The 17500-nt window shown below is 43.5% G+C and overlaps 1 protein-coding gene across 1 annotated transcript in view; it reads left to right on the top strand.

Annotated features, from left to right (window-relative positions):
• The window catches only part of BLNK (B cell linker), a gene marked incomplete in the record, with an annotated part of 346417 nt that overhangs the window by 291328 nt on the left and 37589 nt on the right, over positions 1 to 17500 (top strand). The window contains 3 exon segments of the mRNA XM_077455234.1: positions 7415 to 7574; positions 16115 to 16356; positions 16644 to 16722. Coding sequence (XP_077311360.1) covers positions 7415 to 7574; positions 16115 to 16356; positions 16644 to 16722 — 481 coding nt within the window.

Genomic DNA, 17500 nt, shown 5'->3' with positions numbered 1-17500 from the left:
GCTGACTTCCCAAATACAAAATAATCAGTGCTGGGTTTTGCAATTACAGCGCAGCGTAAAAGTAGGTGCCCAGAGGTATTCTACATGACAATTAGAATGGGGGACATGAAATAAGAAATTACAAGACTCCTCCTTTTTTTCCAATTTCTATTAATTTATTTGCTTAGTAAACAAACAGACAAAACAAGACAAAATAAAACATCATACACACTGAATCAAAATAACGAAGCAGCTTCAAAATCCACTCACATTACATATATGGTATAGTATCAAGCAATTAAAAGTAACAAATTAGAACACAAAAAAATACATAAATAAAATAAATTCATGAGAAAAAAATATAATATATATATATATACTTTGGCTCAAATGAGATCTAAACCATACAATTTATCAAATTAACTCCGCAATAAAAAGTAAGTCAGTTCAGCAATAAATTTAAGACCCTCCATAAGCATTAGATGATGTATTTGGCTTATCCAGCCACTTAGCCCAGACTTTATCAAACTTACTAGGACAACCCCTATTCATGTAGGTATCTCTATACAGTGGAAGATTATTATTTACCAATTGTTTCTAGTATAAGAGCATAGGAGAAGGTTTCTTCCAATACAAAGCAATAGCTTTTCTCTCATAAAATACTGTAGTATTGGCAAACACTCGCTCTGACACTGTAGGAAAAATAGCCTCCAACAGACATACAGACATTGAAACCAGCAAAGGAACAGAGCTATTATAATTTAACAGATCTACCACTTCTTCCCAAAAAATAGCTATATGTGGACAGGTCCAAAAAATGTGAGAGAAATCCCCCTGAACCGCTCCACATCGCCAAAACACTCAGAAGAGCACTCAGGATTCATCTTCCGAAGTATGAATGGTGTAAGATAAGCCCTATGTACTGATTTGAACTGGATCATATGGTCTCTCAAAGACACCAAAGATCTCAGGGGAAAATCTCACACTCCTCTAATCTTCCATGTCTAGATCTGGTATGTCTCGCACCCACTTAGCCCTAAGACCCTCCAATAGCAATAGGGAAATTGGATTAAGATGGGAATACAACCTTGAGGTGGACTTCTCCGTACATTCAGACCTAAGCACTGATTCGAGAGTGGATTGTGTGAGCTGTGGAAACTGGGCATGAAATGCATGGGAAAGCTGTAGATATCTAAATAAGTGAGAACCAGGCAAACTAAAAGCCGAAGCAAGTGTAGAGAAAGGGGACATTTTCTGATCAGTACCCACCTGTGAAAGTAATTTAACATTATAGTTTGTCCATGCGATAGGCTCTGGGAATTTATAAAAATGAGGAAGGGTAGGATTTATCCATAAAGGGGCATTTGGAGAAATCAAGACTCCTTATATTACACACACTTAAACATAAAGCAAATGTTATGCAAACTGAAGTACAAATTCCACTGATCATTATCAACTCCATAATGGAAAACTGTTCAAATCTGTCATATGACATACATGATAATGCTTTTCTGCATGTATGAGTGATAACATCATTAATGAACAGAGGGGTATTGAAGGATTGGTGATGTGAAGGTGATGACACATAACATTTCACATCAGTGCTCGACAAATCCTTTAGATTGTCATTGATGCTATCAAAATATGAAAAATAAGAACTAAATATAAGTGAAGAACAACTGGAATAAAATCCAAAGGGACATTTTCCACGTGAACCCATTTATTGTAAACAAGTAAAACCTAGGCAACACATTTCAGGCACCCTCTTATAAAGCCTGAAAGGTCATATAGAGCAAATGATTCGTCTCTTCATGAGTTAAGCATTTTTCAATGTAGGGGTGAGCCGAACAGACAAAAAATGTGTTCGAACATGTGAACACCATTAGGCTAACTTCACACTGGGGCAGGCGCTGGCGGTAAAGTGGCGATATTTTTAGCGCTGCTTTACCAATGTTATAGCGACGCTATTTTGCTACTAGCGGGCGGTTTTAACGCCCGCTAGCGGCCAAAAAAGGGTTAAAACTGCACGCATAGTGCTATGCCGGCTGTTTGGCGGCGCTGTCCAATTGTTTTCAATGGGCAGGGGCGCTTTAGGAGCGGTGTATACACCACTCCTACAGCACTGCAAATGCTTGCAGGACTTTTTTTACCATCCTGCAAGTGCACCGCTCCAGTGAGAAAGCCCAATGGAGACACAGGAGAGGATCTTTACAGGCGCTATACAGGGGCGATTTTTAGCATTGTAGCACCTGTAAAGCGCCTCAGTGTGAAAGTAGCCTTAAAATCTATGGGACACGAATGTGAAAAAACAAAAATGCTAATTTTAAAGGTTTATATGCAAGTTATTGCCATAAAAAGTGTTTGGGGACCCGGGACCTACCTCAGGGGACATGTATCAATGCAATAAAAAAGTTTTGAAAATTGCCGTTTTTTCTGGAGCAGTGATTTTAATAATGCTTAAAGTGAAACAATAAAAATAAATTATTACTTTAAATATCATGCTGGGGGGGTATCCTTAGTATGCTTGTGAAGTAGTGCATTTTTCCCGTGTTTAGAACAATACCACAGCAAAATTACATTTCTAAAGGAAAAAATGTAATTTAAAACTACTCGTGGCTGTAATGTATTGTCGGGTCCCGGCAATATAGATGAAAATCTGTGAAAAAAAACGGCATGGGGCCCCCCCCCCAGTCCATTACCAGGCCCTTTGGGTCTGGTATGAATATTAAGGGGAAACCTGCACCCAAATTTTTTTTTTAAATGTCGTGGGGGTCCCCCAGGCACTATATAATCTGAACAGCAGTATATATACTATACGGCCTACCCTAGATACTCTGCAGAAAATTAGGCCTTAGGTGTTGGTGGTACCAGAACACTGTAAGCCCTCACAATTATTCTTGGTGAGTGCAGGAACAGGCCCTGCTATGAAATATATCAAGAATGGTAATTACATGCCCCTGTTAAACAGGGGCATAAAAATTGAGCCTTTGGTGGTGGTGGTGGTGATGGTGCTGGTTCACTAGTGATCACGTGATCCGTAACTACCTCCTCCCAGGAGCGTACAACTCCTTGAGTTTTTGGGGACTGAAAACCATCCCTTGAAGACTGCCGCTGAGTGTTATCATCTACATCCATGCTGACACAATCCTCCTCCTCCGCAGGAATGCTATCTGGATAAAGGGGGCCTTGAGAAGTAAGGAAGTCCTCCTCTTCCTCCCGCTGTTTTGCCTCAAGTACCCTGTCCATTATTCCATGAAACATGTGCTCCAACAGGAAGACTAGAGGGACAGTGTCACTGATGCATGCATTGTCCCTGCTCATCATCCTTATGGCCTCTTCAAATGGTGACAGGACAGTGTATGCATCCTTGATCAGTAGCCACTGGCATGGTGAAAAGAAGCCAAGCTCGCCTGACCCTGTCCTGGTGCCATACTCGCGCAGGTACTCATTGATGGCCCTCTGTTGCATGTGCAGCCGCTGCATCATTGCCAACATTGAGTTCCTCCTGGTGGGCATGTCACAAATGAGGCGGTTGGCGGGCAGGTTGCATTCCCTTTAAATGTCAGCCAGCCGAGCACTGGTATTGTATGACCGGTGGAAATGACCACAGACTTTTCTGGCCTGCCTAAGGAGATCCTGTAAGCCTGCGTACCTGCTCAAGAACCGCTGCACCACAAAATTCAGGACATGTGCCAAACATGGAACATGGGTCAAGTGTCCCTGTTGGAGGGTGGGGAGAAGGTTGGTGCCATTGTCGCATACTACCATTCCTGGCTGAAGCTGGCGTGGAGTCAACCACCTCTGAACCTTCCCCTGCAGAGCTGACAGAATCTCTGCTCCAGTGTGGCTCCTCTCCCCTAAGCAGACCAACTCAAGCACCACATGGCACCCTTTTTCCTGACTGCATAGCCCCTTGAATGCTTACGGAGCACCACTGGTTCAGAGGACATATCTGCATAAGAGGCCATAAAGGAAGAAGAAGAGGAGGGGGTGGAGTAGAGCGCTATGGCAGAATCACCACTAGCATTTTGAAGGTGTGGTGATGGAACAAGCTCCAACAATACTGAACCCTGTCCTGCATCCTTCCCAGCTGCCAGCAGAGTTGCCCAGTGCGCGGTGAAGGAAAGGTAATGTCCCTGCCCATGCCTGCTGGATCATGACCCCGCATTAATATGGACCTTACAGCTGACCGCCCTGTCCAACAAGGACAAAACATTGCCTTCCACATGCTGGTAGAGAGCCGGAATGGCTTTCTGTGAACAGAAATGGTGTTTTGGAAACTGCCACTGAGGTACAGCACATTCCACAAATTCATGAAAGGGGGTAGAGTCTACCAGCTGAAAACGCAGCAGTTGCAGTGCTAGCAATTTGGCCAAGCTAGCATTTAGACACTGAGCATGTGGATGGATGGGACCGAATTTCTTTTTACGGTTTAACAACTGGGGTAGAGAAATTTGCCTGCTAAAAGCAGATGGTGGTGTACTGCTAGCAGATTGGCTGTGAGTACCTGGGACAGCTATTGCTATACCTTTATTCCTCTCAGTGCAGATTTTTGGGAAGAATGAAGGTATAGTGGGGTTGGAGATCTCAGATGAGCAAGGAGAAGTCCTCCATTTTCTTTGATGTGGGTCTTTCAAGTGCTGTTGCCAAAGGACTGCATAGCAGGTTGTCATATGTTTGGTAAACATGTGGTGCCCAAACACCTGCGGAGCTCTGCAGTGTGATTCAATAGGGTGGCTGTCCTTAAGCTGCCCACTAGAGGACATCCTGTCTCATTGAAGTTGTGCCTCCTCCTCCTGCTCCTCCTCCTCTCAGGCAGCCAAGTACAGTCAGTGACCTCATCATCCCCTCCCTCCTCTTCACTGGAGCAAACTTGGCAGTATGCTGCAGTTGGGGGAACACAACTGCCAGTTTCTTGTCCTTCTTGGGCACCCCCTCTCTCTAGGCTCACGTTACTCCCTTCCTAAACCTGGGAACCAACACCGGAGCCTTTAAAGCGATGCACATCCTCCAGCAGCATGTACCCAACACTGGGGTTTTCTGAGGACACCTCTGTGCATGATGGAGGGTCTAAGGAAGGAGTGACTGTGGACAAGGTGTTGATGGAATACATTTTTTGGGGGTGGGATTTGTGTTAGGAAGGGGAATTTGGGGGGGGGGGGGGATTCGTTAGTAGAGATGAAGATGGATGGATTCGCTACGCTGGATCAGATCAGCCATCACTGGAGACATGATCATCCATCGCTGGATAGCAAGAGTGGATTACCACCGCTGGAATCTTTTTTTATTTTTAATAAAGGAATTTTTCAAAAGTGTGTTTGTCTTATTTAAATATATTTTACACTCTCTTTGTGAAGTGGTAGGGGTACTTTTGTACCCCCTTACCATTTCAAACGGGGGCGGGATTTGGGGGTCCCCTTATTAAAGGGATTCTGATAAGCCCCCCGCCCGCAGACCCCCACAACCACCGGCCAGGGTTGTGGGGATGAGGCCACAACCCTGGCCGGTGGTTGTGGGGGTCTGCGGGTGGGGGGCCTGACGTTTCTTATATGCGGAGGGTGGGGCCACCCGTCACCTGACCCCGCCCCCTCTGACGCAAGGGGAAACCCAGGCTTCCCCAGTGATGTGCGGGTAACCCCGCCCCCTCTTATGTAGCGGAAACCTGCATTACATCAGAGGGGGGCGAGGTCATCCATACGTCATTGGGGAAGCCCGGCTTCCCCATCGCGTCAGAGGGGGGCGGGGTCAGTTGACGAGTGGCCCCGCCCTCCGCATATACCCAGGTCCCCAGACACTTTTTAGGACAGTAACTTGCATATTAGCCTTTAAAATTAGCACTTTAGAATCTTTTCTCACTGTCAAATATTATTTTTTTCTCTGTCGAATATTTTCTCTATATAATCTTGGACTAATAGAGGTAAGGTTAGGCACATTCGACCACAGGTTCTATAGACACAGATTGTTATTGTAAGAGTCACGTCGAATCTCCTATTCTATATCGAACTGTTGTAACAACGAAAATGAAAATAAAGCATTTATTTATGTCGGATCTTTCGTTTTTTGGATTCTGCACTTTCGTTATCGTTTGTCAAAACGAAAACAAAAATACCTAAAATTAGGATGAAAATGCATTAGGACGAAAATGAATGCACATGTCTAATTTACACTGTTATACAAGCTGTGCACTCACTACATTGTAGCAAAGTGTCATTTCTTCAGTGTTGTCACATTAAAATATAGAATAAAATATTTACAAAAATGTAAGAGGTGTACTCCCTTTTGTGAGATGCTATATAATTAATACACTGCATGCACTGACTGAATATATAGGTTATGCTAAATGCAGAATATAATATAATATATATATATATATACTCAAATATACTGGCACTAACTGAATAACCTTCCTGCTTAATCTAACTCAAGCTATCTCTCTGTCCACGCCAACAACACTGCACATGGCTGCCGTGTAAGCTGCCTTATATATGATTGGCGAAAGGCACCCTGCCTTTGGCCAATTATGGCTCTCTTAGCAGAGGGCACTGTGATTGGCCAAAGCATGCAGGTCAGGTGCGTGCTTTGGCCAATCATCATAGAGCAATGCACTTTGATCTCGCAGTGTTGTTTGAACTTGCTGCGAATGCCCCCATAATGTTCGCTGTTCTGCGAACAGCAAACACCTGATGTTCGACCCAAACATCAAGCTCATTCCTATTTCAATTGCCTTATTACACCATAATATTAACATGCCAGATAACACTAGAAAACCTTACCTGACCCCCAGGCAGTGCCACCAGGCAGACTCAACAAAGGAGGAGGAATGGAATTACTAAAAAAAAAGGTCCCTTTTAATCCATTACCCCTTGCATATCTTCTTAAAATAAATCCTTTCACTCCGTAGACATAGCCTGAACATGTGTAGTAAAAGCTGGCATGTGGCACTCCCTGTAGATACAAGGGGGTCTTCAAAAAGTTTCCTCACTTTTGGAAATGGTGAGGGTGGAAGGACTGGTAATTGGTCGTGTCTGAGAGTGTCATGTGACTAGTCTGTCTGCCAAGCTGGCTGACCTTGCAGTTTAGTATAAGAGTTGTCATGCTGTGGTTAAGATGACTGCGAAACGTATTAAAAAAAATAAAGTATGGAAACTTTTTGAAGACCCCTCGTATGTTTGTAATAGATTTGTTTTATTGTAGGGTTTTTTTTGGAGTAATCCAATTTTTAGTCTTTGGGCAGCTCTCTCCCTCCAGAGCCCTGCCCTGGGTTCCAGCAGCTGAAAAGCAAACATTGCACAAGACTGTACTCAAGAGGATTGTAAACAATCCAGTAAATGTATCTAGGCACATGTAAACCCAACCCAAACGTAAATTGAAACACATTTATGAAATTCATGTTCGTATTTGTTTTTTGTTTTTTTTTGTAACAATTTATTTGCAGGGGAGTGACTATGAGAATCCCAATGGCCATTCTGATTGTGAGGAAACATATGTGGATCCTACTGAAGAGCAAGATGAAAGCTATGAACCTCCACCAAATGAACAGGAACCTAGATTTACCTCCTCCTACAGGTTCGCTGACAGAAATGGAGGATATGCTGGTAAGTTGAGACACATTGCCCAGTAAACTGTGGGGTTGGTTTACTAAAACTGAAGAGTACAACATCCGGTGCAGCTCTGTATAGAAATCAATTAGCTTCCAGGTTTATTGTCAAAGCTTAAGGCTGGGTTCACACTGAAGCGATGCGGGAACGCCGCAAATCTGCGGCGGGTTCCCGCATCGCATGCCTCCCGCCGGCAGTTCACACTGCCCTATGCGGACTGCTGGGAGTGTCAGTAAAACCTTAATGACACCCCCAGATCAGTTTGCATATCGCAGTGCGATCTGCAAACTCGGACAGGAATCGGATCGCATGGTGTGAACACCCATGCGATCCGATTCTGCTGCGGACCAAAAAAAGGGTCCTGTGCGAGTTTGGAGCGGGTGCGATGCGAATTCAGCCATACTATCTGTATGGCTGAACTCGCATCACACAGAGATCGGATGTGATTTGCACTGCAGTGCGGTGCGAATCACATCCGGGTCTCCCAGCCGCAGCGGTGTGAACCCAGCCTTAATGAACAAGCTGAAGTTAGAAGCTGGCTAGCATACACAGCTGCACCAGATTTTGCACTCTCCAGTTTGAGTAAATCAACCCCCATGCAATGCATAGGACCAAGGTTAGTGATTGTGCCCCAAGCAAGGAAACTAGTTATGCAAAGAACTTCTTCCCCACAAAGTTTACCAGAAACTATTGCAACTATAATCTTTTTTTGTAGTTGAAGAATATTATAGTTGTGCAATATCTATAGTTAGTGAGGATAGCAAGGATTATGGAGCTGTAGGTCTGTCTACTAGGGATGAGCTTCAAGTTCGAGTCAAACTCGTGTTCGACTCAAACATAGCCTGTTATTCCATTTGCTGAACAGCGAACAATTTGGGGTGTTTGCGGCAAATTCGAAATACCGCGGAACACCCTGTAAAAGTCTATGGGAAAAATCTAAAGGGCTAATTTTAACCACTTGCCGACCGCCTCACGCCGATGTACGTCGGCAGAATGGCACGGGCAGGCATAAGCACGTACATGTACGTGCTTTGCCTCCCGCGGGTCGGGGGCCCGATCGGGCCCCCGCCCGGTGCCTGCGGCGGTCGGTTTTCGTTCGGGAGCGATCCCGGACGAGGGGACGGCCATTCATTCATGGCCACCCCCTCGCGATCGCTCCCGACGAATGGAAATCCCCGGTGACATCACTTCCTCTCCTGTAATGTAAACACAGGAGAGGAAGTGATGTATTCTCTCCTCCGTGTCGGTATTTTTCGTTCCGACACGGAGGAGAGCGGATCAGTGAGTTGCACCAACACATCCCACACACAGTAGAACATGCCAGGCACACTCACACCCCCCCTTTACCCCCCGATCACCCCCCCAATTACCCCTGCCCCCCAGTCACAGTGACACCAATGTCATTTTTTTTTTTTTTTTTGCATTGGTGTCATTTGTGACTGTAATAACTGTTAGGGCAGTTAGGGTTAGCCCCCTTTAGTTCTAATGTACCCCCCTAACCCCCCCAATAAAGGTTTAACCCCGTGATCACCCCCCGTCGCCAGTGTCACTAAGGCTGGGTTCACATTGCAGCGGTTTATGAGAACGAATGTGATTCGCACCGCACTGCAGTGCAAATCACATCCGATCTCTGTGCGATTCGAGTTCAGCCATTCGCCGCACCCGCCACACCCGCCGCACCCGCCGCAAATTCGCACGGGACCCTTTTTTTGGCCCGCAGCAGAATCGGATCGCATGGGTGTTCACACCATGCGATCCGAGTTTGCAGATCGCACTGCGATATGCGAACTGATCTGGGGGTGTCAGTAACATTTCACTGACACTCCCAGCAGTTCGCATAGGGCAGTGTGAACTGCCGCCGGGAGGCATGCGATGCGGGAACCCGCCGCGGATTCGCGGCGTTTCCGCATCGCTCCAGTGTGAACCCAGCCTAATAAGCGATCATTTTTCTGATCGCCGTATTAGTGTCACAGGTGACGCTAGTTAGGCAGGTAGGTATTTAGGTTCGCCGCAGCTTTTTATAGCGCCAGGGACCCCCATATACTACCGCATAAAGCCCCCTGATTGCCCCCTAGTTAACCCTTTCACCAGTGATCACCATATAACTGTTACAGGTGACGCTGGTTGGTTAGTTATTTTTTTATAGTTTCAGGGCACCCGCCATTTATTACCTAATAAAGGTTTAACCCCCTGATCACCCGGCAGGTGTCATTTGTGACTAATAACTGTTAGGGCAGTTAGGGTTAGCCCCCTTTAGTTCTAAGGTACCCCCCTAACCCCCCCAATAAAGGTTTAACCCCGTGATCACCCCCCGTCGCCAGTGTCACTAAGGCTGGGTTCACATTGCAGCGGTTTATGAGAACGGATGTGATTCGCACCGCACTGCAGTGCAAATCACATCCGATCTCTGTGCGATTCGAGTTCAGCTATACAGATAGTATGGCTGAATTCGTGTCGCACCCGCCGCACCCGCCGCAAACTCGCACGGGACCCTTTTTTTGGTCCGCAGCAGAATCGGATCGCATGGGTGTTCACACCATGCGATCCAAGTTTGCAGATCGCACTGCGATATGCGAACTGATCTGGGGGTGTCATTAACATTTCACTGACACTCCCAGCAGTTCGCATAGGGCAGTGTGAACTGCCGCCGGGAGGCATGCGATGCGGGAACCCGCCGCGCATTCGTGGCGTTCCCGCATCGCTCCAGTGTGAACCCAGCCTAATAAGCGATCGTTTTTCTGATCGCTGTATTAGTGTCACAGGTGACGCTAGTTAGGCAGGTAGGTATTTAGGTTCGCCGCAGCTTTTTATAGCGCCAGGGACCCCCATATACTACCGCATAAAGCCCCCTGATTGCCCCCTAGTTAACCCTTTCACCAGTGATCACCATATAACTGTTACAGGTGACGCTGGTTGGTTAGTTATTTTTTTATAGTTTCAGGGCACCCGCCATTTATTACCTAGTCTCACTAGTGTACCCCTAAATTTAGGGGTGTCTACTTTCTAAAATGGGGTCATTTGGGGGGGGGGGTTTGTGCCATCTTGGCATTTTATGGCCTTCAAAACTGTAACGCCCTTAGAAAGCCTGAAGGCGGTGCTTGGTTTTTGGGGCCCCGTACGCGGCTAGGCTCCCAAAAAGTCCCACATATGTGGTATCCCCGTACTCAGGAGAAGCAGCAGAATTTATTTTGGGGTGTCATTTCACATATGCCCATGGCATGCGTGAGCAATATATCATTTAGTGACAACTTTGTGAAAAAAAAAAAAAGTTTGTAATTTTCCCGCAACTTGTGGCAAAATATAAAATATTCCATGGACTCAACATGCCTCTCAGCAAATAGCTTGGGGTGTCTACTTTCTAAAATGGGGTCATTTGTGGGGGTTTTGTGCCATCTTGGCATTTTATGGCCTTCAAAACTGTAATAGGTAGTGAGAAGTGAACTCAAAAAATTACGCCCTTAGAAAGCCTGAAGGCGGTGCTTGGTTTTCGGGGCCCCGTACGCGGCTAGGCTCCCAAAAAGTCCCACATATGTGGTATCCCCGTACTCAGGAGAAGCAGCAGAATTTATTTTGGGGTGTCATTTCACATATGCCCATGGCATGCATGAGCAATATATCATTTAGTGACAACTTTGTGAAAAAAAAAAAAAAAAAAAAAAAGTTTGTAATTTTCCCGCAACTTGTGGCAAAATATAAAATATTCCATGGACTCAACATGCCTCTCAGCAAATAGCTTGGGGTGTCTACTTTCTAAAATGGGGTCATTTGTGGGGGTTTTGTGCCATCTTGGCATTTTATGGCCTTCAAAACTGTAATAGGTAGTGAGGCGTGAAATCAAAAATTTACGCCCTTAGAAAGCCTGAAGGCGGTGCTTGGTTTTCGGGGCCCTGTACGCGGCTAGGCTCCCAAAAAGTCCCACACGTGTGGTATCCCCGTACTCAGGAGAAGCAGCAGAATTTATTTTGGGGTGTCATTTCACATACGCCCATAGCATGTGTGAGCAATATATCATTTAGTGACAACTTTGTGTAAAAAAAAAAAAAAAATTTTTTTTTTGTCATTATTCAATCGCTTGAGGCAAAAAAATAAAATATTCAATGGGCTCAACATGCCTCTTATCAATTTCCTTAGGGGGTCTACTTTCCAAAATGGGGTCATTTGGGGGGGTTTTGTACTGCCCTGTCATTTTAGCACCTCAAGAAATGAGATAGACAGTCGTAAACTAAAAGCTGCGTAAATTCCAGAAAACGTACCTTAGTTTGTAGATGTGACAACTTTTGCGCAAACCAATAAATATACAATTATTGACTTTTTTTTTACCAAAGACATGTGGCTGAATACATTTTGGCCTAAATGTATGACTAAAATTGAGTTTATTGGATTTTTCTAATAACAAAAAGTAGAAAATATCATTTTTTTTCAAAATTTGCGGTCTTTTTACGTTTATATCGCAAAAAATAAAAATCGCAGAGGCAATCAAATACCATCAAAAGAAAGCTCTATTTGTGGGAAGAAAAGGACGCAAATTTTGTTTGGGTACAACATTGCATGACCGCGCAATTACCAGTTAAAGCAGCGCAGTGCCAAAGTGTAAAAAGACCTCTGGTCATTTACCAGCAAAATGGTCCGGTCTGAAAGTGGTTAAAGGCTTATATGCAAGTTATTGTCACAAAAAGTGTTTGGGGACCTGGGTCCTGCCCCAGGGGACATGTATAGATGCAAAACATTTTTTTAAGAATGCCCGTTTTTTCGGGAGCAGTGATTTTAATAATGCTAAAAGTGAAACAATAAAAGTGAAATATACTTTTAAATTTCGTACCTAGGCGGTGTGTATAGTAAGCCTGTAAAGTAGCTCTTGTTTCCCGTGCTTCCAGATTCCGATAAGCCCCCTGCCCATAGAACCCCACAACCACAACCACCGGGCATCAACATGGGGACAAGGTGCTTTCGGGGGCTACCCCCAAAGCACCCTCCCAATGTTGAGGGCATGTGGCCTGGTGTGGTTCAGGAGGGGGGGTGCTCTCTCATCCCCCCCTCTTTTCCTGTGGCCTGCCAGGTTGCATGTTCGAATAAAGGGTCTGGTATGGATTTTTGGGGGGAACTCCATGCCATTTTTATAAAAAAAATTGGCCTGGAGTGCCCCTTAAAATCCATACCAGGCCTGAAGGGCCTATACACACACCCTAGGTAGGAAATTTAAAGGAATATTTCCCTTTTATTGTTTCACTTTAAGCATTAAAATCACTGCTCCCAAAAAAGCGCCCATTTTTTAAAACATTTTTTTGCATTGATACATGTCCCCTGGGGCAGTACCCCAAACACTTTTTTATGACAATAACTTGCATATAAGCCTTTAAAATTAGCACTTTAGGTTTTTCATATTCGAGTCCCATAGACTTTAATGGTGTTTGGATGTTCGAACAAATTCATTGGCTGTTCGCATGTTCTGATGCGAACCGAACTGGGGGGTGTTCGGCTCATCCCTACTCAAGACATTTATTTTACTAATGGTTGGATGCTAGCTGGCTGGAGCAGCCATTGACATTTCAGGACTCATGGACACTAAGATGCATATAACACGCACTGCCATTCACTTCGATATACTGTTTCAAAGCATTAAAGTGCTTACCGTATTTGCCGGCGTATAAGACGACTGGCCGTATAAGACGACCCCCTATTTTTCAAGTGAAAACATAGGTTTTGGGCAATACTCGCGGTATAAGACTACCCCCCTTCTGAGGCAACACCATTTAAAAAAAACATTAGAACGATTAAAAAATACAAAGCAAGAATGCCAACTACTCATCCGCCATGCTGTGTTATGTCATAAAGTAAATCAAACAATAATAATACAAACAGAGATCTATTGAATGCCACAACTCTGGAAAGTAGAATTTTTCACTAACCAAACCTATACCACTTTTGGGTTACAGTCTATGGGAATTGTCCACCAAAATGCATTTAATAACCCCCCTGTCATATGTCCCAGATTTACCTGTCCCTCTTGGGTGCCTCAGACCTCAAAGGCAAATAGCAGGATGTATAGTAGTAGTAGATCAGTGAATGGATTTACCCAGGGAAGTATGGTGAGCGGTGTATTATTTTAATGAATACAACGCCTGCTTGGATTGGCAGAGGCTGTAGCATCATCAGCCCTTGCCTCTCTCTCTCTCTCTCTCTCTCAAAGCCAATCCGAGCAGGCTACTCTATGTAGCCTGCTCGGATTGGCAGTGGTTGTTACTCCAATCCAAGCAGGCTCTGTATTCATTAATAGAATACATCGCTCGCCGGGATTGGCTCAACGGCGTATACTGTTTGTTGCTGAAGCCACATACAGTATTAGCAGACATTTGGGGGCTGACATCCATCGGGCAGCATTGTATACCTGTATACCCGGTGTATAAGACGACCCCCAATTTTTGGGCATTTTTTTTAAGTGTAAAAGGTAGTCTTATACGCCAGCAAATACAGTACTTTTTCCACTTTTTCAAAGTTTTGTTTAACTCCATTCACAGCAGCACATTGCAGTGGCCATTGTAACACATTTGTGTATGCTGTGCTTCAAAAAACTGCAGCATGTGTACATTTTTCCTAATTGAACACAAACTCAGTGCTTTTGTGTTAACTGGGGTGGGCAACTACATGGCAAATGAGGTTTAATGTGGAAAAATGTGAAATAATGCATTTGGGTGGCAAAAATATGAATGCAATCTACCCACTGGGGGGATGAACCAAAACTAATAAAGGGTCTGGAGGATATTCGTTATGAAGAAAGGTTGCAAAACTATGATTTCAATTTACAAATACCGTACTGGTGACTCCACAATATGGATAAAACTTTTCCACAGAAGGAAGTTTATTAAGACAAGTGGCCATTCGTTAAAATTAGAAGAAAAGAGGTTTAACCTTAAACTTCGTAGAGGGTTTTTTACTGTAAGAGCGGCAAGGATGTGGAATTCCCTTCCACAGGCAGTGGTTTCAGCGTGAAGCATTGATAGGTTCAGAAAACTATTAGATGAGCACCTAAACGACCACAACATACAGGGATATACAATGTGATACTGACATATAATCAGACATATAGGTTGGACTTGATGGACTTGTGTCTCGTTTCAACCTCACCTACTATGTAACTATGTAACTGGGCAATGTGATCTCACAAAAGAAAAAATGGGCATAAGATAGCCCAAAGATCAGAATTTAAAGGCACAATGGACAGTAATAGATATAAAATTAGACAATTTATTTATAACAATACATGGTACAAAAAGCAAAAAAGGGTAAGAGTTAAAAACATATACACAATACATGACAAAAATGAACATGCTACATAGTAGTAAGCCCCTGTGCATCAACGCATTTCACTGTCTAGCTTCGTCAGGACATACTCGGGGATTGTTTGAGAAAAACAGGTCTGACTATCTAAAAATAGAACACATAAATAAGACTTCATATAATAACAACATGTGTTAAAAAATGGATCATCGTCATATCTACGAGACATATATGGCACACACATAGAAATAACTTGCAAAGGAGTCCATGAGAGATAGTCTCACCTGTTAGGCTTCAAGTATTCTCATATATGTTATTTCAAGTAGTTGGGCATTCATAGGAGAAAGCCAACTAGAACAATTCTTATAATGACATAATAAGAAAAATAAGAAAACACAAGACATCCCAAATGTTCAAACAAAAATATATGATGAAACAGCGCAGAGTGCCACGTGGCATCTGTATTATCAATATTAGCAAATCTCAGCTATCTTATGCCGAATTTTTTCTTTGTATGTAGCCATAGGAGTGTATAAGATGCAATGAACTTTCAGTATTCACACTGATACATACACCACAAAAAGGTAGTATAAATGTTGAAAGCTATTTGCAAACCATGTGCATAGCTAGACATAAGAATATTAGAAAAAAATTCTACTAAAGTTTCATTACAGTAAAATTCCATACATTGTAGAAAACTCCCTTGTAGTGTATATTTTCCAAATGCTGTCACTCCAAATAGATCTATACTTCTAATTTTCTAGATAGTTTCCCTGATACTCCAGGCCACTAAAATGCAGTTTAAAAGCCTACCTCATGCATCATGGCTTAGGAGCCCAGAGAGATCTATAGCAGTACAAGCCTCCTGGCTGCAGCTCCATTGGTAACACCATTACACGTCCCCTGTTGCACTTTTGGAACAGCCCTGGTAACAGTCATAGGATGGGTCAACACTTGCTAGAACTGCATGACCAATCAAACTTTGGCCCAGGCACAAATGGAGTTGTTGATCTCCCACAGTTCCTGGGGTAACCACAGTCCTGCTAATTCATGCAGAGAAAGTGTTCTGTTACTTAGCATTTGTGATGCTATCGATGTGGAAATTACTACAAACCAGCACAACAATTTAGGTGCCCACTGATACAAATGGGCGCATTGGTCCTTTCAATGGCCATTGACTTATTTTCTTTGAACTTTCATGAATTACAAAGATTAAAAATAATATGGATAACTTTTTTTTTTGTTTGTTTTACTGTCTAAAGACAGGAACCAGGCACCAGCAAGCACCCCAAACGAACCAAGAAATAAGCCTACACGACCGCTACCAAAACCAAATGAATCCTTGGCAAAGCCCCCATCAACCTTGCATCAAGTCAGTCGTTTGCCTCCTCCAAGCAGATCTGTACCCAAGCCTTTGCCAAAGCCAGCTGTAGTGACCAGACAGCAGCCAATAGCAGTACTGCCACCAATAAGGAAGAAACCACAGCCACAGCATGATGATCAGGTAATGCTATGTACTACATATGAAAAGCATATATGGTTATGCTATAGTTCTTTTAACATCACATGACAAATAGTTACTAAAAGTGAATCCGTTTTTCTTTTGATAAGAATGTTGGAGTTTCCACCACATTTTTTTCATGTATTCATGTTCATTAAATGTGCTCTTTTTTGCTAGTTTAATAAAAGCCCCTATTATTAAGACTGGGACTTAGAATGAGATGAGTGTAGCTTTCAAAATATTTGGGGATTGGAAGCATCCCTCACAACATGTATTATTACTAATTTCAGGACTACGTGGTGCCTGGCCATGAAGAAGAAGAAGATGATAATTATATTGAACCTACTGCAAGTCCGGAGCCCTATAGGCGTAAGATCTTCCATGTTCATCAATTGTACAGGGCACTTTTAAAATTTCACGGGGCATGAAAACCTCAAGGTTAATCAAAGTTGCTGCAACAAAGCCAGTTCCCACAACCCCCCTAAGTTTCTATCTTTTCTAAAGATTTCTGATCCTCTTTAGTATAACATATCATCATTACATTTGGCAGCTAGAAGGAATGTGGTTTTCCATTACAAATCAAGGTAGTATTTTCTTGAAGTAGATCTAAATGGAAACACTAAAATCTCACATTATTTCTGGTAAAAAACAAAACAAAAAACAAACAAATCTATAACCCATTTGGACTCAAGTAAATTTGTGATCACTTTAAAGCTCCAGGTACTGAGTCTCCTGTTTTCTTCATTGAGGAGGAAGATGATCCTTCTTTTGGTGTCCATGTCACTGCCTGGGTTATATTGACTTTTCCTATTGGCTGTCCAGTGGTGGGGTCCCCTTGGGATCCAGTAGGCTGTAGTGGCATGTTGATATCAGGAAATGGTGATCAATGGTTGGCATAGACTGCAACGCTAGATCACCAATCAGAATCACACCAGCAAGGGATGTGGATTTAGGGGCGTTAGGAAGCTTTAAAAGGTATTCAATTTAATACTATTTAAGTACCAAATAGGTGAAAAGGGAAGGGGAGGGGGGTATCTGTGCCTGGAGATTGATTTTAACATGTTAGACATTCTTAGTAGCGTGAGGAAGGTTTAGAACTTCTGACAATGTTTTATTGCTGTGCATGCTTTCCTGCCCCATGACAAAC

Source organism: Lithobates pipiens, unplaced genomic scaffold (genome assembly GCF_037356315.1).
Source record: "Lithobates pipiens isolate NorthernLeopardFrog02 unplaced genomic scaffold, aLitPip1_a1.2 Scaffold_25, whole genome shotgun sequence".
Taxonomy (NCBI): domain Eukaryota; kingdom Metazoa; phylum Chordata; class Amphibia; order Anura; family Ranidae; genus Lithobates; species Lithobates pipiens.
Note: the sequence above shows the minus strand (reverse complement) of the source record. Positions and strands in the feature narration are given on the sequence as shown.